The sequence below is a fragment of the Corythoichthys intestinalis genome, chromosome 17 (assembly GCF_030265065.1).
Source record: "Corythoichthys intestinalis isolate RoL2023-P3 chromosome 17, ASM3026506v1, whole genome shotgun sequence".
Classification (NCBI taxonomy): Eukaryota; Metazoa; Chordata; class Actinopteri; order Syngnathiformes; family Syngnathidae; genus Corythoichthys; species Corythoichthys intestinalis.
Genome location: NC_080411.1, coordinates 17,908,504 through 17,932,699, shown reverse-complemented (window position 1 = coordinate 17,932,699; position 24,196 = coordinate 17,908,504). Strand labels below are relative to the sequence as shown.

The window sequence follows — 24,196 nt, the reverse complement described above, 5'->3', positions numbered from 1 at the left end:
CTGAGCTGACCAATCACAGTCCATTTGCGTCACGTCACCACACATTGACGCGTCGCGTAGTCAGCATTTTGTGGAGCTGCACGTCTAGCTACAGTGGTGGGTCGTAAATCGGGTCTGCCTTGACGCCGTAGGTCTGCCGCAGAAGCATAACTTAGCCTTAAGAGCTAAGAAGCTATCAGCTAGCATTGGGGCTTGCGACTAGCTAGTGAAACTATAACGGTGAATGCGATGGGAAAGGTTTTTAAAAGGAACAATGTTAACTCAGAACAAATATTCAGGCTGTCAAAAGGAAGCAAAAACCTGTTCTTTTCGGAGAATCTCTGGTGCGAGGCAATAAGCAAAAGCCATCTTTCAGTGGAATTACGCTAGACTATGAAGAAGAACCGGCCATTGTGGGATTCATTTGAATGAGGAATGCAATGATACCTACTCCAATACAAAAAGCAAAGGTATCACACTATGAGTGAGTAAAAATATGACCATATAATGTGCTGTTTGATTCTTATTAAATACACAACCTTGTATTGTTAATGCAGGCAATGTGCTTTTGTATTTTATTCAAAGAAAAAAAGTGTGCCGTGGCACAAAAAAGGTTGAAAAACACTGTACTTCAAAAACACTTTTACTTGTCCTGAGACCAAAACAAATCTAAAAAAAAAACAATAATAATAAAAAAGAAAAGAATGCTTGAAAATATGGCCTAATACAAAATGGATAGAACAAATATACATTAAAAAAGACACCAACCTGGTGGTCAGGTTGTTCTTCTTCTCGGAGTAGTCGGTCCTTCAAGGCCTGCCGTCAAAACAAACAAAATTGGCTGTATGGCAAATGGTGGAAGAAGTGCAGCGACACGGGCCCGTCGTAAGAACCTCAAGTTCGTTTGTCAACTGCTTGACTCGTTCAGACGACAGCTCTTCCATTTCTCGGTGCCTGTCGTCTCTCTGACTGATCTCCGCTTCCCGCTTCTTTAACGTGACCTTCAACTGCTCAATGATGCTATTGGCAAAAAAAACAAAATGGAGATATCTACAAACTGGGAAATGTCAGTTTCTCGAGCTTACTTGTCATTCTGTGGGTCTTGCAAAGTGTTGCTTGACGATGGGGTGACAGCGACCGACTGGAGCCGTTTCTCCAACTGGATGTTTTTGAGTTTCTCTTGCTCGGCGATGGTCGCCATCTTTTCCACCTCTTCTTCACTCGTTCGCAGGCACTGACGCGAGACAAACGACGACAACCAAAATCAACTTTAATCTGTCTTCAGTACTGTAGTTCAGCAGTGTCAAATGTGCGGCCTGCTATGGGGTCACCATAAATGTGGCCTGCATTTGACACCCCTTCTGTACATGACAGTACGCTTCTCACTTCTTCTAGTTGGGCGATCCTGGTGTTGAACGAGTGGCGAAGTGCGTCCATGTCCCGCTGCGCTTGCTCTCTGATGCGCTGCGGCTCTGCAGTGTCTCGACCGGCCAGGCTCTCCAGTGCTTTGCTGCCAAAACAATCGCCGAAGTGACTTAGCTCGAAGCGGTGTTTGCAAACTCTGATGGCAGAGAAGTGCTTACGACGCCGAGACGAGCAGCTCCTGTTTCTCGGCCAGGTCCCTCTTCATCGACTCCAGCTCCACTTTCAGCTCGATGTTCTGTCAAGAAAAGACGTGCCATCTATTTCCGAAATTTCCGATTCTTAGATTATTCACGATTCGGCCGTGGATGATTCGAGAACGATTCACAAACATCAAAATTCCGATTATTGAAATATGCCAAGTAAAGCGGAACTAAAACACAGTCAGCGTGATCTTCAGAACGCAATGAGGAACGGACCGAGAGCAAACATCATGCTCAACTCATGGCTCTGGCTCAACTCATGCCACTAAATGAAAAACAATAATACCTGACTGCGGCCGACAGCCGATGCAAACTACGGTCACATAATGCTACGGTAGATAGCACATGTATAAAGAACTAGATGCAAAATGACAGACTCCCCGGTGCTGGTACACTGTCTACTCACCCTCACTATCCCCTCGGGGGGCCTGTGCTCGACAATGACGTTCCGTTATTCTTGCTATATGATTGTCCAAAGAGTCGAAAGGGTTAAAAATGGTCGTTGTTGTTCATGAATGCATTCGCTTAAAAGTGCCAATTTAAAAATGAGTATGTAAAGCGAGTGATGATATCACGCGCATTCATTCATTAGTTTTCCGTGCCGCTTTTCCTCACGAGGGTTGCGGAGGGTGCTGGAGCCTATCCCAGTTAACTCTGCTGGGTACACCCTGAATTGGTTGCTAGCAATGAGACATACAACCATTTATGCACACACTCACCCACGGACAACAGCGTTCATTTAGCCTACCACGCATGTGGGAGAAAACTGGACTCCCCGGAGGAAACTCACGCAGGAAGGCCAGAGCCTGGGATTGAATCCTTGACCTCAGAACTGTGAGGCGGATGTGCTAGCCACTCGGCCACCGTGCCGATATCACACACAGAGAGTATTGTTAACAAATGTTAAAGTTATATAAAAATGTGCGCAAACATCTGTCTCTCTCGAATGTGGCCTGATGCTATATTCTCGTGTCTTTAAGTAGAGGAAAATGTCCTCAAAATCGTCCATGGTTATAGAAAAAAAAGAACCCAACAGTTTGTGCAAGCGTTGTTGTGACCGATGTTTCATTTTTAAACAGACATTTTATGGCATTTCGACTCTTTGGCCAATCACATAGCAAGAATAACAGAACGTCACCTGCGTCACTGTCAAGCGCAGGCCCCCCGAGGGGATAGTGAGGGCGAGTGGATAGTGTACCTACAACGGCGTTAGTAAACGGCTGCCATCTTAAAGCAGTAGACTTCTCTGGAAGGCTGTTGTAGCAAACCTTCCGAGCGAACCTAATTAACCTTTTATTTAAAATACTCCTAAAATCGGCAAAATTTTTACTTGAATCTATCTTTAAATGATGAAAGTTTTAAAACGTTCACATGTTGAAAGGAGACAGAAGGGAAATTATGTGATAACGGGAGCAATTTTAACAACTTTAACAGTTGATTCATAATATTAAATTAATTGAATGTAGCTTAAAGCTGCTGATACAGAATGGGGACTTGAGTATTTTATTTACAGTTTTGAACCATTAACTTGATACTGAAATAGTATGCACCAAAAATTGATTTATAATCGAATTGTAGCCTCTGAATCGTAATCGAATAGTTAGGTGCCCCAAGATTCCCACCTCTACCAGGCAGTGCTGAGCTATACTGAGTTTCAACATACGCAATTAAAAGAGGAGTACTGTATTTTTAAGAAAGAAGTCACACTAGACCATTGGTTCTTAGCCACCCCAAGTTTTACATGTTCATTCACCGAAGCTAATATCGAAGTGAATTCCCATTCAAATTTCTTCAAATTTATTACAATAATTTGCCCTTTTCTGTTGATTTTCACATTGGAAAATGAAACATTCACTCCATTTCACGTGGTTCCTTTTTTTGTTTTCATGTCTACGTTCTCATTTTATTGTTGCATCCTTGCATCACGTACAATTTTCATGGCATAAAGTGTGACGCAAATATCTGCACAGTTATTGTAGGTATGTTATACTTCTTCATACCAAGTGCGGGTCAACCTTCCACTGAGCAAACCAGTTTCTCCACCCAGTAGATAGAGATACATTTATATAGTGTGTGTTTTGCCTTTTGTAATCAGTGTGTGTTTTAATTGCCTTTTGTAATCAATGTGCGTTTCAAAAAAAGTATATCAGCCTCAAAAAGCTTATAAAATGGGCTTAAGACATCGAGAATCGGCTGAATTTTGTTTGTTTAAATTGGCATCAGCCTTTGAAAATCCCATATCCGTCGACCTCGGATTTCTTTCTTTAGTTTCAGAGTGGACTTTTTCTTTATTGAAATAATGTTTCTAGGAGTATAATTTCTCATTACCACACAGTATGAAAGTAGAAGTTAATAAATATGCCACCGTTTTGAAGATGTCCTCCGTTGAATCGTCGCATTTCTGCTGCATACGCTCCTCCATGTAGTAAATGCGCAATTTCAGGTTGAAGTTCTCCTTCTTCAAGGCGGTGATTTGCTGCGAAAGAAACAGTAGCGATCACAAAAATGTCCTGTTGTAGTTGTTCCCAATCAAATTGTCTTGATTTGACCATGAAACGCTAACAATGTCACTACAAGTTGGGAATCATGTACTGTAGGCAGTGGTGTTGCCACATTTTTGGCAATTATATCTCATGTGGGCTGGACCAGTTTATTTGTCGCCAAATAAGTTAACTTACAGCTGCCATTGTGTGCTAGATGTCCAATCAATTTAGAATCCCAGTTCAAATTGATTGGAATATGAGTGCCAATGGCACTGAAATATGAGCATTCATAGCCCATCCTCCCAGTCTTAGTCAATTGGACGTTGTCAGTGGAAGCCACAGAGTTCATTTTGGGTCACTTCCTTGTATGTAAAATCCAATGTAAAATAAAATCATGTGATTTTGTGTGTACATTATTAACGCCATCAATGATTCTGGCGTGCGTTCGTTGTTTAAGTGAATGAAGGCTTTCATTGTGAGAGTGAGCCCAACTGTGCATCACTGTGCCACGGGGCTGTGAGCAGCGCCCATCTGGAAGAGTGGGCAGGGCACAGAGGAGGATGCCGTACTCTGGACACTAGCATAACGTGAAATGGGTCATCACGTTGTACTGGCACACGTCTGCCTCACACTTACTCGCCACCCTCATTTTAAATTTGCTTAATTTAACAAATTAAAAAAGCTAAATGGGTGATTCTCATAACCTATACCATCTTCTTGAACATTTTAGGGGTACAGTCATGCAAACCTGAAATCGTTCATTTTCAGTTGAAAGATGGTTTTGTCTATCGTGTGGCCCATTTGTTACCAAAATAGTATTTTGTATGTTTATTAAGTGATTTAAGAGTCGTAAATTCATGACCGTAATGCGTCAATATCCATGAAAAGCTTGGATGTTTTCAACGCAATACGGCATCAAAAATATTCAATCCATTTCATCAAAAATATGTACATTTGTTTGAAACAATAACATTTCGCAGATGATGTTATCATAGTTTCCTGCTTTGAATTAAAGCACGCAGCTTTAATGACTGTTGCATTGCTTCATCATAATCAAAGTGTTTTTTTTTTTTTTTTTCCAAAGTTCTTCTGACCCATTATGCACCAAAGAAAGCAAGACAGAGATTGTTGGGAATTTTTTTGATATTGTTGACTCTTAGCTTTATGTTTTTATACTGCATACGCCTACTTCCTCACGCTCCATAGGTGATGATTAAGTGATGAAGTTAAACTTCATTACAACATTAATAAATTGTTTCATTGCTTTTATGAAATTAAAGAAATGCAATAAAGAAATCCGATTTTGGATGTCATTTATTTTGGAGGTTTCGAAAAACAACAAACGGAATGTGCATAACATGCCCCTTATCTGGGCATGTCTTTGTTTAATATGACATGACATGAATTAATGAGATATTTGAGATATTTGACTGTCAGTAAAACATTAGGGAGCTCCAAAAAATGACCGAGTTATCATAGCATCTGCTTGCTATTTGAAGCTATGCGCTCATTACTGTAATGCATAGCTTTGATGAGAATCACCCATTTCCTTTCGTGTGCTTTTCAGATGTCAAACTTGAGGCCATGCCATTTTGTCAAAGTAAATCATCTGAATTTTCACTCAGAGCAAATGTAAATACGTTTCTGTAGCCCTCAATAAAAGATCAAGAATACAGAAATTTGAATATTTACGACCCCCCCTTTTTTATTGAAAAAAATATATAAATTAACTTTCCCTAAAATTAAAAAAGAAATTGCTATTTTTTCCCTTTTGTTTTGTTTGTTTATTTGAAGAAAAACAATTTTAAAAAATATTTGTTTTTTTAATATTATTTTGAAATTAATTAATAAAGAAAAATAAATCTGATCAAAGAAATATAAAGATTATTATCTGTATTTTCCTTTTTAATAAAAGGATTTATATTAATTTTGAGGTGAGGCGACTAGTTAGATCATGGCAAAAATAATCTGGGATGAGTAGATCGTATAAAGCAGTCAAATAGAAAGCACTCACGTTTTCATAGTCCTTCATAGTGAGGGCTTTTGAGGGGGACATCTTGCCGGGAAAGGATGGCGCTGTAACAGCAACACATTAGTCACATCGTGGATTGTAAAGTTAATTTAACACAAAGTCATCTGTCATCTTCTTTTAGCCCTTTTTAGCAATGAAAGATAAGCGTTCACAGCCAGGTCAGTGACAGACAGTGAGTTAAATCCTATAAAATAAAAAAAAAAAAAAAAAAAAAAACAACAACAACAAAACTAAATCAACTTTACAATATTATAACACTTTAAGTAATTTTGTTTTTATTAACAATTAATAAACGTATTTATTAAAAAAAAAAAAAACATCAAGAGGACGGATTGCCACAATGGGCTGCCACACAGCTGCTATGCTTGGGCTAGCACTGATAGCTGTTAGCCCTTTGTACATCAGATGCTAGGGCAGGGGTCGGCAACCCAAAATGTTGAAAAAGCCCTATCGGACCAAAAAACAAACAAAAAAGAAATATGTCTGCAGCCGCAAAAAATTAAAAGCCTTCCTATGCCTTATAATGAAGGTAACACATGCTGTATGTATCTGTATTACCGGTAGATATATTAGCCTACTACCAAAATGACTAAGTTGGTTAAAAATACATAATGATCATCCATGATTTAATGTTTATTTTCCCTGCAGTGCATCCAACGCACCATGTGACTGCTATGTTGTATGATGCCACCTCAAGTTTTAACTTCATTACAATATTGATAAATTGTTTCTTTGCTTTTACGAAATTAAAGAAATGCAATCAAGAAATCCGATTTTTGATGTCATTTTTATTTTGAGGTTTTTGAAAAACAACAAAATGGAATGTACGGAACATGCCCCTTATCTGGGCATGTCTTTGATTTTCTGTATTATCTCGGTTTTGTTTTTGAAGTCTGCAAATAGGTGTTCTGAAATGTTGATTAATGTCTCCTTCATGTACTCACCATCTGTGAACGGTTTTCCACACTTTATTATCTCCCTGGTTACAACAAAACTGTACTCTACTGCAGCAGTAGTGGAGTTTGGCGATGAAATCCACTTCTAAATTATATTTTTGCGCTCTCTAAGTTCTTCAGAAGTAATGGGATCACACTTTTTCTCTCACTCCCAACTTGGTACTAGGCTGCCAGTTTGTTTACAATAGCCACTTGCATGGCATTTCGCTCTACTGATAGAAACGTGTGTCGCAGGCTATGACGCAAATTTTCGTTGACAGAAATGTTAAAATTTAATATTTATTCTACACATTTTTACAGCATTGGAAAACGTTAAGAATGTTTGTGTCATGTTTGTCCTCCTACAGGAACCATATCAAAACAAAATATATATATTTCTCTCCCCCATCTTTTTCCATTTTAAACATTTTTGAAAATGCTCCAGGGAGCCACTAGGGCAGCGCTAAAGAGCCGCATCCGGCTCTTAAAACACGTTTTGCCGACCTCTGTGCTAGGGCTAGGATTTTTCAGAGGACTTTGTCCGATTCGATCTCAGAAGCCAATGTATAGTGGATTTTATCTTTTCTTCGACTTTTTTTTTTTTTTTTTAAGGTTTCAGACTGCCCCAGAAAACACAAATGTGACTTGTTGTGTAAAAAAAAACAACCAAGATTTGACTCGTGAAAGATTCCAAGGTACCATTTTTTTCCCCTTCTTAAACCTGGAAAGCCATTTTCAAATGGAATGAGGTGTAACTTGCTCCTTTTGTTTCAAACAAAGTAAGGCAAATGCATTTGACGATTCTGCAAAATATATACACACGTAATGTATACCTGGAAGGTTTTAGGGATGTTGACAAAAAAAAATAATTGTCCTACTTGTAAGACTGAACGTGAAAATGTGACTAATTTGCTTTACGGTTGCCCCATTAGTGCTAAATCTTGTTTTGACGATCGGATGTGAAAACGATTATGACCGTTTTTTAATTAAATTATTATTTGTATTTTTTTTTGTTTTTTTACAATTATTAATCTTTAAATATTGTTGGAAAAAATGCATATATATAAAATCATTTTTTAATGTCTTTCTAGGTTTCAGTATGGTAAGATCATATTGTAACTGATTTATAGTTATGTTTTACATCTGCAAACTGGTTGGTTTGTAGTTTTGGCATTTAAAAAAAAAAAAAAAAGTTTTTTGTACACATCTAAAAAACATTTGGAGAATTCACTGAAACTCAACATCATAGACAATTGAGTATGTGCTGTGGGTGGCAATTAGAGCTGTCCCGACTAGTCGACATTGTCGACGTCATCAATGACGTAAATCTGTCGACGAGCACATCCCGTCGACGGTTAATGAAGGGTTAAAAAAAAATATGCTTGGAAAGTTCAGAATGTCGGACGCTTGGTATGCAAGCAGGGAAATCGGCACAAAGCCAAAAAAGCGCACCAGAGAGTCCAAAATCTTGACTTATTTTTAAAGAAACAAAGGAGGGTACACTGTTGTGCCCTGTCTCTCTGTCGCTGCGTTTTATCGTTGCGCGCGCATGCGTGCGTACATTTGTGCGTGCGTGCTGCTAGCATATGAGACTCCATTTCTTTTCTGTCATCAACACGCTGTAGAATTAAAGTTCAGGCATACAAAATAAGAAAACACATCTATATTAAACACTATATACGTTTGCATTGCTACATTGAGGTGAATGGGAAAAAAGACGACCTACTTTAGCTGGCTATAAAACAGGCAGCCTTGTCCAAAACTTGCAGTTAAAAGGTGACACTTCAAACATGAAAAATCGCTGGTTAACAGCATTTGCAAAAGGACAAAAAATCTATTAGTGACACCAAATGCAATGACAAAAAGTGCTTTTTTTGTGGAATGTAAAGCAGGGTTAGGGTTAGCGGTTTAGCGAGCGTACTTCCGGTGAACATTTCAAAATAAAAGCATTTCATGTTCGTCATATAAATAACGATTTCTGGAGTTAATCCCACATACTTCCGATTCTACACTAAGAATACATTTAAAATGACACCCTTTATGAAAAGTCTGATTGGCAATGAATAATTATTATAATACTATTATATATAGTACTACAGTATACTATAATATTAATGCTAGGTATTTTTTTAAGAATTGTTTTGAATCATGCTGGAAAGGTGAAGTCAGTGTTCTGAATCTGTTTACATTCCATTCTTTTGCACAAGTTAATTCCATCAGCACTTGAACTCATTGTTTGTGATTTATTATTGTTATTTATCTGTTTATTTGTACTTTTTAATAAAGAATTTGTTCCAAAATGTTTTTGTGACTTGATAAGCGTCAACAAAAATTTCATTGCTAAATTAGTAAAAAAAAAAAAAATTAATTAAAAGATTAGTCGACTAATCGTAAAAATAGTCGGCTGATTAATCGGGAGAAAATTAGTCGTTTGGGACAGCCCTAGTGGCAATTAGTACAAAAAGTCCCAATGCTTCCTTGTCATATTTGCAGCCCGATGAGAGAAATACCAGCGGGACTGTTGAATTCAACTCTGGTGTTGCTTGCAAAACATGACAACCGCATTGGCGTTAATGAGCGCACAAGAGACCGCCAAACAAAAAAGAACCGAGTACTGTACCTGTCATGACGTCCGGGGCGGAGCGATCGCCACAGTTCAGCGAGTCGGGAAGGCAACAGCTGAGGAGAAAATCACAAATAAAATAGTGGTGGGAACCTCTGCGTAAATCATGATAGGATACAACAATCATCAATACTGGTACATGGATTCTAGGATATTCTAAAAAACAACTAATAAACAGAAAAACAAACTATTTTCATCATTCTGCTGTGAGTTTATCACTAGTAGACGTGCAATCTGTTTGAACTAGGAATTCAAACGGATTGGACACCCATAGCACTTCAGGTCATTTGCTCTTGATTTTTGGTCACTTCCTGTTAATTTGAGGGAATTTCTGGGTCACCTTCTGTTGATTTTAGGTTACAGTACAGCAAATGACCCTAAAATCTCCCAAATGAATAGGCCTTGACCCAAACTCAACAGGAAGTGACCTGTAAATGCCGTAAAATGAACAGAAAGACAGTGACAGCTTTTCAAAACGATATATCGAACCTTTTGGGATACAAAGTATCACGATATAATAACCATTTTGATATTTTGTCACACCCCTACTCATGAGTCATTGAGCAACTAATCAAAAGTCATCACAGCTGCGTCCGCCCACCGCGCTTAGAGTCATTTTCTTTGAAAAGACATCCCAGCCCAGCGATGTTTACGCATTACTCACGCGGACCTCTTGCGCAGAGCCCTCCGGACACTCCAGAAATAGCTCCGGAACGACTCTCCGCTTCTTTGACGCGAGAGCGCTCTCGCTCTCTCGTTGTTTGTGTGTGACAGACACAGCATGTGCCAGTGGCAGCCTCGCCATCAAATTCAAGACACGGGCATGGCTTTGTTGAGCGAACAAGAAGACCACTGTGAGGGTGTCACTTCACAACGGGGCAGTGCTGAGCGACGAATCCACTAATCAATTATCAAATTAATTGACACCCATTTTGATGTCCACCTCGGATGTAATTAGAACAGTCAATAATGTGATTCATACATGAGCTCATCTCATGAATTGACTACACTGGGACGACACAACTACAACAACACCATTTGCTTTCATTTTCCTTTGTTTTATTTTTATCCGGTTAGACTGGTTTCGGCTCAAGTGTTTGCTTTCACGCTCGTGACCCTTGACCCCTGAAGAAATGATAAAATGATGGTGTCCCTCAAGCAATGGAACACAATTGGTTACTTTTATCGTTGTTTTTGTCAACCATGACGATAACGAAAATATTTTGTCGATTTTTCATGACGATGACGTGACGGGCCAAAAACGCGTCTCGGGAGACTAAAACATCGCGAGAGGAAAGACAGTTTTTGTCCGACGAGACGACAACGAGACAAAAATGTGACATAGTTTCCGTCATATGTTCACAATGCGCACATTTATAATACATTTTTTTATTGTACATGTGGTACGTCAACCTGCATTTTAGCAGTGTTTTGGTCGTGTCACTCATGTAGTATTTGCTGCACCCCCTCATCCTCAACGGTGTTTAGGATGTTTGGGATTAGCTCCATGCTGGTTTGTTTTGAAACACATTGACTTGTTTTCTTAGCTTGGCATGACAGAATATGCAATGTTGCATTAACCTTTAAAGGGCTGTGCTGAGCGATCATCACACACTAAATGTAACTCATAGCGTTATCAAAACAATCACGTTAGCTTTAGCATTTAGCGTGGCGAGCGTCATCTTAATCTCTGACTTTTTTTTTTTTTTTACATACAGCTCGTGGCATCCAGATGGGTATAATTCATTGAAAATGTACTGTTTTCTTGCCGAGTGTGTACATTATCATCACCCAGTCGGTTTTGTCCTTGTATTGTTGGAAAACTTTATTTATTGATTTATTCTTGACTAAAACTTCAGAATTTTGGGGGACAAAAACATTTTGCGTACGCATTGTCTAAAACTGGGGCTGCAGCTATCGATTATTTAAGTATTTGATTAATCTAGCCATTAGTTAGTTTGAATAATCGAGTTATCGGATTAGGAACATTTAATGTGTTGCAGACTTTGACTTTTATCGCGATGCGTTGTTTTTGTTAATGTCATAATATAGTACTTTCCTGGCTTTAATTTATCACAAACCATGTTTGTCTTTGTTGTAAAGCATTTTGAGGACCTTTCGTTTTTTTTTTTTTTTTTTTTTTTTTTAAATAAAGGGCTATAGAAATAAATTTGATTGATTGATTGAATAAATTTTAGGAGACGTAAAACAAAAGCTTGCTAAGATTGCACTTTCAAAAGAGCATTAAATGCGAATACAAAATACAATTCCTGAGTTTTTTTTTCAAACTATGCAGAATTGCCCTTTCATTTCACAAGAGCAATAAATGCATTCAAAAATAAATTAAAATACCTGAGCTTAGCCTCAAACGGTAAAAAAAAATTCATTAATGAGATTGAAGTAAAACAAAAGAACAATTGGCTAACTTGCATAGCAAACGACTGCGCGCTTAAATGCTATAAAAAGCTAACTTTATATTGTTCAAACACATATTTCCACAAAAAGATTGCAGAATATACCTCTAAACTAAACTACAAATGCATAAACAATCATTAGCTCAAAGAAAAACTTACAACCTTATGTTGGTCTTAATAGGGAGAAGCTGGATCCAGCCATGTTAGAGAAGTTGGGTCATATCCACCCAAATGAATAAAATTAAATGCAAACACTTTCAAAATGAACCATTGCAACACCACTAATTAATCAAATCCTCAAAGCAGCATACTTTGATTCTAAGCGTTTTTCTAATCGAATTACTCGATTAATCGTTGCAGCACTACGTAAAACCAGACTAAATTTCTCAAACACATTTTGAAATAACTCTAATGAGTATTTCCGTCCAAAAGACTAAGACAAAATTAAAATAATAAATAAAACCCTGGTTCCAATGCAGTTTTGTCGAGTTGTAGATTTCATGATCTGCTGTATACTGTCAGTGCACATGTTGTTGCTGCACCCAGCTTAACTTCTGAGAGAAACCTTACAGGTATTTACCATCAAATTTCAATGCACTACTTAGATCTCTTTTGAAAAAAGTCAGCTGTCACACACTTCCTGAGCAGATGTAGAGGAAGCGTGCCAGTGCATGTGACACATCTGGTTAAAAAACACAAAAAAAGACCTAAAAAGAACATTGACAAATACACACTTGCATATTAAAGACCACCAATGCAAAACAGACCCAGCACATGCACAGTTATTGACACATTTTGGCAGAAACACCCCTGCAAACAAGAAACTGCAAAACACTGACTTCCTCTTTTTCATCTGGCTACTGACAACTAGTCGGCTGTCCTATCCGAATCTCCACCAGCGGTTCACAATGTGAGGCAATTTGTCGTAATTCAAGTCTTGCCTATCGGCTAACATCTTGGATTACTCCGGCGAAGCGCTCGCCACCTGGATGTCCTCCTAAGGCCAAGGTTAAGGATGCTTGTACTAGATTACAGTAGGAGGGATCTTTGAGGCTATAAAGAAGACAATAAGCTAGTACAACAGCATCAGTTTAGTACTACAGCAGGCCTAATAAGGCAATTTCACCTACCAGGAATGCACACACTCCCCATGTTGTTGCGAGTAAGCGGGAAGCTGACAAGCAACATGACAAGCCAGTGCACCACAGTGGATGTTACTGTGACGGCAGGCGTAGACATACAAACATAGACAGCCCTGTCTTAAAGGACCCTATCCTCCATATTGAGTGGGGCAGAGAACAGTCAGGATTGGACTATCAGCTGTAGGAGAACCGCAGTTGCTTGTTTACTCGTTAACCGAAGACCCTTTTCCAGTGTTTACCGCTCTTAATGCAATAGTTATGATGAATTTCCAAATATCAAATTACTAGTCTCCCCCAAAAATTGATGGCAAAAAAGCGCCGATTTCACAGAGAAGATTCCTGATTCTGCAGAGAGCAATTCTTCATTCCGCAGCTTCAAAAATTAAGTCTGCAATTAATTAATTTATCAACCCTGACGACCCCCCCCCCCAAAAAAAAGAAAGTATCAGACCACAGCACCGATAGATGCTGGCCTACGCTACAGTGGCGGCCGCAACAATACCGTGACATCTAGCAGCCGGGATGAAAAGTTCAGTGATCCTTCGTTTTTTGCGGTAAATGGGAACCAGAGCTTCCAATGATAAGTGAAAAACCACGAAGTAGCGCCCCCCCAAAAAAAAAATTACTATTTTTTTTGTTCAATGTATTTATTCCATTGGAAAGAGATACATATCAGACATGTTTTTTTTTTTTTTTTTACCTTTTTCCCCCAAAGTAAAATTAAAAAAACTTATGTAGATATATACTTTAATAAATGTTTTTAAGCACTTTAAATGTAATAATTATAAGTTTTAAACATGTCACTGTCCCACAGAATTATTTTAAAACAAGAATCCATTTAAAAAAGGATTTTAAAAAAATACTTGTCCATAGACTACTTAATGGTATTGATGGGACACGGGGCCATTCTCCGTCAACGCTGACCGAGTGGAAACACACAAAGAGCTTTTTACATTGAAAATTCTTGTGAATAAATGCTTAAATCCCTGAATTATTTATAGATATAGAAGTAAAACAGTCTTGATTCTTGGTTAAAGGCAAAAAAAAAAACGGGCATTCAGCTTTTATTTTACATAAATATGTCGAATGTGCTGCTCCTCTTTAAGTCACTCTGGTGCCGCCTTACCACAACAAGGACCTTTTTTACGTTGAAATTCTTGTGAATGAATGCTTAAATCCCTAAATTATTTATAGATATGGACGTAAAACAGTCTCGGTTTTTGGTTAAAAGCAAAAAAAAAAAAAAAAAAAAAAAAAAAAAAAAACGGACATTTAGTATTTATTTTACATAAATATGTCGAATGTGCTAATCGTAATTAATCGCAATTCAAACCATCTATAAAATATGCCATATTTTTCTGTAAATTATTTTTGGAATGGAAAGATAAGACACAAGACGGATATATACATTCAACATACTGTACATAAGTACTGTATTTGTTTATTATAACAACAAATCAACAAGATGGCATTAACATTAACATTCTGTTAAAGCGATCCATGGATAGAAAGACTTGTAGTTCTTAAAAGATAAATGTTAGTACAAGTTATAGAAATTTTATATTAAAACCCCTCTTAATGTTTTCATTTTAATAAAACTTGTAAAATTTTCAATCAAAAAATAAACTAGTAGCTCGCCATTGTTGATGTCAATAATTACACAATTCTCATGGTGCTGAAAGCCATAAAATCAGTCGCACCCAAGCACCACCGAGGGCAACAAAACTCCAAAAAACACAAGTAACAAGTGCACATGACACTGTGCTGTCATTTTATTCTGTTTGAGCGGGGCATGTGCGTTAATTGCATCAAATATTTTAACGTGATTAATTTAAAAAATTAATTACCGCCCGTTAACACGATAATTGTGACAGCCCTACTTATTACGTAGAAATTTTTGTGAATAAATGCTTCAATCCCTAAATTCTATATAGATATAGACATAAAACACTCTTTCTCTTATTCTTGGTGAAAAGCACAGAAAAAAAACAACAACAAAAAACGGACATTTAGTATTTATTTTATATAAATATGTCGAATGTCCTGCTCCTCTTTAAGTCACTGTGGCGCCGCCTAACCACAAAAAAGAGGTTTTTACGTAGAGAAATTTGTGAATAAATGCTTAAATCCCTGAATTCTTTATAAAAATGGACTTAAAACGGTTTTGATTCTTGGTTAAAAGCAAAAAAAAAAAAAAAAAAAACACCGGCATTTAGCATTTATTTTACGTAAATATGTCGAATGTGCTGCTCCTCTTCAAGTCACTGTTGCGCCGCCTTACTACAACAAAGTGCTTTTTACGTTGAAATTCTTATGAATAAATGATTAAATCCCTGAATTCTTTATAGATATGGACGTAAAAGTCTCGATTATTGGTTACAAGCAAAAAAAAAAAAAAAAAAAAAAAAAAAAAAAAAAAGTACACTTAGCATTTGATTTTTTTACGTTTCAAAATGCATGCATGATATGAAAAATATACTAATTACCTTGAATACGCGAACAAATCACTTCTAAGATAATCCTTCCTGTTTGTATGCGGTACAGCTTTTGTACTTTTATCCGAAATCCGGCGTTGAATCGCTGCATGTGTTGCTGCGACTGACTGCGAATAACTGAAGCGGATTGTGGGGTGGCCCCCTGCTTGAAGGACTTGTGCAGTGGCTTGGCGAATTGACCTGTCAATAGAATTATGATGTCTATGGCTTGTCTTTATTAAATGCTTCATTGAGTTTCCACTCAAATCCGCTCCAGCTGCTCACTTACACACAATGAGTTGCCACAGCAACTGTTTAACAAGTTAAACGATGATTGACCTATGCGCCCCTTTGAAGGTCGATTCTCTGGCAAGATCAAAGCTGAACCGTCTGTAAGTCATTGGTTACTTTAATAAGCAACTCCAGTTCACTCTCTTAAGAACAAAGAGCAGGGAGAGGGAGGGAGGGAGCGTGAGACTATGAGACCGGCTTGGGACAGCTCATCTTTATTTTTTCTTCGAGTGAAGAGAATAGCAAAATAAAAAACAAACCCCAGCAGATCGTACCACGCTATCACATCCAATATGGCGGCTAGGAAGACGTATGAATTGGCGCACATAGTGGCAGCTCGCTGCCCTTGCCTTACTTCCGCTGTCATGCACAAGGGCGCCAGCCAATCAGTATCCGGCCCAGTATGATTGACATTTTCTTTTTGGCACATAGTAATAACTGCATTGCTCCACTTTAAAACAGCAGTAAGAAAAACATACGAAATGTTAGTATTATGCACTGCACACACGCTATATGTTGAGTCACTATATGTTATTTACAGGCTGGTAAGCTATATTTGATAAAAAGCACTGTCTGTATCTATCGATCATACGTGGCGCACGAATCATAGCTCAATATACATGGCATAGTAAATACACAATGTCTCCAGTTGATAGACGGCGCCCTGTCAACTCGATTACACAATATTAGCGTTCCCTTCACAAGCCTCCCAAAAGTAAGGCAGAGCCCAGACGTGCTAATCGTTAGCAGCTAAGCTCCAGACTTTTTTTCCTGTTTTTTTTTCTTACCTTCCGTTGAAGTCAACGGGGAGCGTCTGGTCTTCGCCCACTACCGAATCCATGGCAGTATTTGCTGGCTAGTTTGCGTTCCCCGAGCCGCTGCGTGGCATTAATGTTGTGGGAAATGTTCCCGTTAAAGAAGGAAAAGCGCAACGGGATTCAAAATACTCCAGGCTACCGCCATCATGCTACGATAACGTCACCGTTGTGTACGTTGGAGACTGGCGGTGCGTTCATAGAACGTCGGATTTTGTTGAACCGCACAAAATTTAAGGTGAACTTCATGGCGATCAAATAGAATTAGAATGATTTAACGAAATTTTATGTTTTATAGGGAAGGAAAAAACCACCCTTGATATGATATTTTCTTGAACATTTAATGATAAGTAGAGGTACAAGTTTAGAAAACACAAATTTTCGTGGGCACTGGAAAGCGTCGTGTAACTAGCAACGAATTATTGGCTCAAACAAACAAGTCTGGGCGGTCGTGGCCGACCGAGTGAAAAACAAACTGTCAGATAAATAATTTGACTTACATTAAATTATCGTCACTGTCAGGCTGCAAAAGTCTGAATGTCTGTGCACCCTTTTCAATCCAGGTTATTGCATAAACCCAAGATTTTCTTCCCAGACCAGCCTGTAGGGAGGTCTCAAAACCTCGCTTACTTCGTTCCTGTTGTCATTTCTACTAAAATTGCTACTCCTTCGTTCTTCGTGGACGGATCATAATGAAATTTGGAAGGTATATTCTGAGGATGTACATGCATTTATCCTCAGAGACTGATATCTCATTAAAAAAATTTTTTTTTTGTCTCAGGGCTGATTACTTACATAAATTAATTACTGATTTAGGTTCCGAGTTAGCCAGTAGAAGGCATGCAAACTCTTGCAGATGCCGATGAGACGTTTAGGGAACGAGCTGGGTGATTGTTCATTTTTAACTTATATAATATATATATTAGGGCTGTCAAAATTATCGCGTTAACGGGCATTAATTAATTTAAAAAAATTAATTATGTTGAAATATTTGACACAATTAACGCAGATGTCCCGCTCAGACAGATTTAAATGACAGTACAGTGAAACGCTCACTTGTTGTGTTTATGGAGTTTTGCCGCCCTCTGCTGGCGCTTGGGTGCGACTGATTTTATAGGCTTCAGCGCCCATGAGCATTGTGTAAGTAATTATTGACATCAACAATGGCGGGCTACTAGTTTATTTTTTGATTGAATATTTTACAAATTTTATTAAAACAAAAACATTAAGAGGGGTTTTAATATAAAATTTCTATAACTTGTACTCACATTTTTCTTTTAAGAACTACAAGTCTTTCTATCCATGGATCGCTTTAACAGAATGTTAATAATGTTAATGCTATCTTGTTGATTTATTGTTATAATAAACAAATACAGTCCTTATGTACCGTATGTTGAATGTACAGTATATATCCATCTTGTGTCTTATTTTTCCATTCCAACAATAATTTACAGAAAAATATGGCATATTTTATAGATGGTTTGAATTGCGATTAATTGCGATTAATTACGATTAATTAATTTTTAAGCTGTAATTAACTCGATTAAAAATTTTAATCGTTTGACAGCCCTGAGATAAACTAATTACAACAAATACTCTGTGAATACTAAATATATCAAAAACAAGAGTTGAAATGTTATTAATTGCACATGCATCTCCAAGAAGAAAACAATCTACTTACGTCAGATTTACATACACAAGTGTTCACAACAAGTCTAATAAAGTGATTGTGTAGTGTCATCCGTTTCCACTGATATTTGTTATTTATTTATTCCACGGATTATTCCCAGCGTGTGTATCTGAGTCCGACGAGACAGTTGACTCGCAAACCACCCTGGACTCCAGTTGTCTGTTGAATTGGCTGACATACTTACATGTGATCAGCATGGATAGTTAGCTCTGATTGGTTCAAATGCACATGTTTCTGAGGACAACAACAAAATAAATAAAAGAACAAGCTTGTTGAATTAATGCGATAAAAAAAGGGCAAAGCAATCGAAAATTGATCAGCTTTTTATGAGAAAGGAAAGAGTTGAAGAGATTTATTTTATTATTTTATTTTTGCTCTGATTGGAAAGTTCAGAACATCCATAAGTTTGCCCTATAAGGCCTGACCTCAGAAATAATGAACATATATATATATATATATATATTTTTTTTTTTTAAGGCTTTATGTGGTCCTTACTTTTTTTGACAAATAATAATTTGTATATACAGTATGTTATCTAATTTTTATCATAAATGATACGCTAAGCATTACACGCAGTTCTTGTGGTAAAACAAATATAACTAAAGTGAGATTTAACACAGTAAGGTTTTAAACAAAATTGTTTTACAGCAATGAGGTCCAGAAATGCTTGTCTCAAATGTGATGCATTTGGAAATATAGTCAATTAATTTGGACTTATTTTTGTTCATTTACCTATGTTAGGCTCCTTATTTATTTCCTTAAAGTGTTAAGCGCTTTGAGGGCCTTAAAGATGGACTGCGCTATTCAATTATAACTCTATTTACCATTACCATTTATAATATAAAAAGGCCAATGTTCGCATTATCTTGAAAATAATTCCATTTCACTGTGCATAATGTAAGTCATTTTTACTTATTTTTGTTAGTGTTACTTCTTTAAAAATAATATATAAGTCAATGTTTACATTATCTTCAATTTTAATGTACTGTACATCCTATAAGTACTGTAGATAAAATTGAGGTTTTGCATTTAGATGTGAGGAAATGAGAGAAAATGAAAATGAAGAGATGGAGGTTGGGGTAACTATGGTGTTTTTGTTAACTGTTATTTTGCACATCATTGAAAAAAATACAATTTTGAATGAAAATTAGTATCTCATGTATGCCTTGTTACAGTAAGTGTAATGCAGTAGAGCAATGCATTTGTAAAAACCTGTTATGTTTTATTGTGTGTTATATGTATAACTGCCAAAAGCAGTTTTCTTTGCATTTCTGCCAGCCACCAAATTTGACACGAAAACGGCATTTGGTCATAGATAAGCCGCACTGGACTATAAACCGCAGCTGTCCTCACTGTATTATGGGATATTTACACCAATTACTGTTCTCTTAGAGGAGACAGTCTACCCCTGCTGTCAACACTGTTGTCATCCAACGTGCCTCCTAGCATGCATTGCAGCGCTACAGATGTAAATTCATGTTCTGTGCTAATTATTTCCTCAGTTACTGTTCTAGTTGTTTCATTAATTGCTAGTTAGAGAATTTGGTAACACTTTGACAGAGGCGTCATCAGACTGCCATCATTATTATGACATGACACTGCCATGGGCATTAATGAATACTTATGATAGATGTCATTTTGTGTCATCCAACAAATTATCTCCCTTTTGAATGGATGTAAAAGTTTCGAGCTGGACATAAATGGGAGTTAGTGTCATAATTTGCCGGATGACACTTAATGACACCTTCATAACCATCCATTAATGCCCATGATAATGTCATATAATTATGACAGTGTTATGGCAGTCTTATGACACCGCTGTCAGATAAAGTGTCAGCTATTAACCCAAATAAATTAACAAATAAGCTGCACCTGACTATAAACCGCAGGATTCAAAATGAGGGGAAAAAGGTAGCGATTTATAGTCTGAAAATTACAGTATATGTACATATTGTCTTCATTTTTTTTTTTTTTTTTACAAATAACTTAAATAAGTTGGGTCAAATTAATGATGGGAAAGGATTTTCTTCCAAATTTTTTGTTGAACACTGAAAACGTGATCTGAACAGGGCTGTGAAGACCTTTTATGTCAGAAATGCCTCAAATAGACAGCAATGCGTGAATTGAAAGTATTTATTGAACAAATGCAACACCAAGTCGAGAGCAGAGACCAATAACGTTTGCAGCGTGAGACAGTTTCACTCCATATTAATATATTCCCAAAATATGCATTCAAAAAGGAAAACCATATTCACCCTTTGCTTGATGGTCGTGCACAAAAATGTCAGGTTTTGGCAACTGGCTTTCATGGTTACAACACAATTACAAAAGCGAAACACAAACACAATTCACATAATGGCATTTTGTTTTTCCTGATACAGTACTCGGTGGATTATTATAGAGAAACATTTTCATTTTTATATTGCAATAAATTTGTTCTCTGGCGACCCAAAATGTACACATATGAAAAAGAAAAAAATATATATATTTATATATATACTCCAAGACCAGTTGGGCCAACTAACATACATATATATATTTATATATGTATTTATATATATATATATATATATATATATAATGGTATAGATATTCTGCAAAATCTGACAAATATATTTGCTGCTCAACAAATTAAATAAAATTAAATTAGCAAAAAGAGGGATCCACGATACACAAACAAACATGTTTATTTGGTGACTATTACATACACAGCTGCTGAAAGGGGAACTTTGTACAAAAACAAAAATACAATATTTGAACCTGTAATGACTGTGTAAGGATACTTTAAAAAAAAAAAAAATTTGAAATGAATCCAAGCGAGCCTGCACTATGAACCACAGAATACGCACGCGAGCAGAGTGGTGTAATTACAGCAATATGATTAGCACCTTAATTTCATTTGTTTCTTAACTCATTGACGGCAATAGACGTTTAAGTCATTAAAATTGCGTGGGCGCTGCCAGCCCACAAGGATTTGTATGGAAAAAAAATGACCCCACGCCCCCAAATATGTTTTTTATTTTATTTTATTTTAAATATTTATATTTATATATATATATACGTATGTATATCAACAAACGCTCCATATATTTTGGGATATTTTTTTTCTGTCTAAAGCTGCAGATATTCACATCAGTGGCATCTATAATAAGTCTTTTCTTACACCACTGAGTTTTACAATCTCCCTTTCGGAGCCCACACTAATAATAAATACACGTAATTTCAGCCTGAACAAGAAAAAAAAAAAAAACATAAAAATAAACCCCTATTGGAAGGAGATGAGCACCAAAATCAAATCAAATTCAACCTGCAATATTATTTTCTCCTTTTCTATTGCACTTGAAGATGGGATAAACATATATCAATGAATAACAAGACATATATACATTGTTCTCTATTTTTTTTTTCTAGTATGATTTCAAAATGGATTTGGAATGCAAAAATAAGTTACGTTTCGAATCTGGAGAATCCAATGGATTGGCCCACCAGTCGTCCCTTCACTTGGAAATGTTCCAGGGAAATGGTGTGTGCCTAATCATTTGACTTTTTGTTGAACGGAGGAGCAGGAAGAAGCTATTGAGAGGATATTAGTGCAAGAACTCTGCCTGCTCTCCCTTTGTGAGAAGCGGGAATGCCGGCCGGCTCACTTGAAGCAGACGGGACCCATCTCCAAGTGGTAGCCGGTGTCCGGGAGCCGCAGCACGTCGGTGACGGGGAGCAGGGACGGGTCCGTGGAGCGGAGCACAAATCGGGCTTGGTGCCAGCGCCCGTCTTTCATCTGCAAGCACGTGGGTTGTATTTTGTCAAATCTATTTGACCTGTGATGGCAGTCAGTCAGAAATCAGCTTCACATCCCATTGATGGCGGGAGACATTAGGAATGGGACGATACGCTTAAACTCACGATACAATGCCAGAGTCACAGTACGATACGATATAAAAAAATAATAAAATTAAATAAATAAATGAAACAAATTAAAACTTGTTTTTTGTATCAGTTGCACATGCAAGTGTAGTACACACGACAGTATGAAGTGGGCACAAAACGCGATGGCGATTGCCTGTCGTCATGATTTCTGGCTGTGAAAGAATTATCCTCCCAGTCCAAATGGATCTGACGTGTAGCGTCTTCAATGCAATTGAAATATAAGCATTCACAGCCAGGCCTCCTAGTTTACGCCAATTGGACTTCTGTCGTTGTCAGTGTAAGCCTAAGAGTTCATTTTGGGTCACTTCCTTGTTATTTTAGGGCATATCAGTGTCACTTCCTATACATTTTGGATAATTTGCCTGTAGTCTAGTCACTTCCCGGCTTGATTACTGTAACTAACTTTTCTTCGGTCTCCCAAATAAGTCCCTCCAGAAACTGCAGCTCCTCCACAACTTAGCAGCACGCCTTATCACTCGGACCCTCATCACTCAGACCCCCACCACACACCACATCACCCCCATCTTCCGTCAACTTCACTGGCTCCCAGTCAAACAAAGAATCAACTACAAGATCCTTGTAACATTCAAAGCACTTCATGGCCTGGCCCCTCCCGACCTATGCAATCCCCTCTGTATTGACCACCCCCCACTTCACTTCGCTCGTCCTCTATCCTCCACCTTTGGGTCCCCTGTGTCCGTCTCGTCACCTTCTGTTCCAGAGCTTTTAGTCACTGTGCCCCCCAGCTCTGGAACTCCCTACGCCTCAATCTTCGCAATATATCTACCCTCTCACTTTTCAAATCCAGATTCAAAACACACCTGTTTACGCTTTCTTACCCACCATGATCCTTATCTCAGTTCCTTTCTTGACCTCTTAATTTTTCATTAACTTTTATCCTGCTTTTAATATAATTTTATGATTGTTTTTTTGTCACTGTTGTTGAGCTATTGTGTTCCCATCTTTCTTGTGAAGCGTCTTTGCATGTCATGAAAAGCACTCTAGAAATAAAATGTATCATTATTAATTATTTGCTGTTGATTTTAAGGTATTTTCAGGCCACTTCCTGTTCATTGGTCACTTCCTGTTGATTTAGGGGCATTTCCAGGTTACTTCATGTTGATTTTGGGTCACTTCCTGTTGGTTTTGGGGGATTTTTGGGTCACTTCTTTTAACTCATTGCATAAGCGGATTTTAAGGGGGGGGCAACCCCCCTTGGTGGCCGAAAAGTGTCATTGCATGAAATTGACTTTCCTACATATATATATATATATATACAGTGCCTTGCAAAAGTATTCGGCCCCCTTGAATCTTGCAACCTTTCGCCACATTTCAGGCTTCAAACATAAAGATATGAAATTTAATTTTTTTGTCAAGAATCAACAACAAGTGGGACACAATCGTGAAGTGGAACAACATTAATTGGATAATTCAAACTTTTTTAACAAATAAAAAACTGAAAAGTGGGGCGTGCAATATTATTCGGCCCCTTTACTTTCAGTGCAGCAAACTCACTCCAGAAGTTCAGTGAGGATCTCTGAATGATCCAATGTTGTCCTAAATGACCGATGATGATAAATAGAATCCACCTGTGTGTAATCAAGTCTCCGTATAAATGCACCTGCTCTGTGATAGTCTCAGGGTTCTGTTTAAAGTGCAGAGAGCATTATGAAAACCAAGGAACACACCAGGCAGGTCCGAGATACTGTTGTGGAGAAGTTTAAAGCCGGATTTGGATACAAAAAGATTTCCCAAGCTTTAAACAT

The 24,196-nt window shown here is 37.5% G+C and overlaps 2 protein-coding genes across 3 annotated transcripts in view; both read right to left on the bottom strand.

The window, feature by feature from the left end:
• The window catches only part of cdk5rap2 (CDK5 regulatory subunit associated protein 2), an 86,115-nt gene extending 69,136 nt beyond the window's left edge, over nt 1–16,979 (bottom strand). The window contains exons 1-9 of the mRNA XM_057819077.1: nt 16,787–16,979; nt 9,675–9,733; nt 6,102–6,163; nt 3,970–4,080; nt 1,563–1,639; nt 1,366–1,489; nt 1,065–1,213; nt 873–999; nt 748–795 (exon numbers count right to left, since the gene is read on the bottom strand). Coding sequence (XP_057675060.1) covers nt 748–795; nt 873–999; nt 1,065–1,213; nt 1,366–1,489; nt 1,563–1,639; nt 3,970–4,080; nt 6,102–6,163; nt 9,675–9,733; nt 16,787–16,839 — 810 coding nt within the window. The 5' untranslated portion in view covers nt 16,840–16,979. The remainder of the gene's footprint in view (nt 1–747; nt 796–872; nt 1,000–1,064; nt 1,214–1,365; nt 1,490–1,562; nt 1,640–3,969; nt 4,081–6,101; nt 6,164–9,674; nt 9,734–16,786) is intronic.
• Nucleotides 16,980–20,622: 3,643 nt separating this feature from the next.
• Nucleotides 20,623–24,196, bottom strand: part of LOC130905559 (collagen alpha-1(XXVII) chain B-like) — a 136,675-nt gene continuing 133,101 nt past the window's right edge. For both annotated transcript variants that reach the window (XM_057819087.1, XM_057819088.1), the window contains one exon: nt 20,623–22,281. In XM_057819087.1, coding sequence (XP_057675070.1) covers nt 22,147–22,281 — 135 coding nt within the window. In that variant the 3' untranslated portion in view covers nt 20,623–22,146. The remainder of the gene's footprint in view (nt 22,282–24,196) is intronic.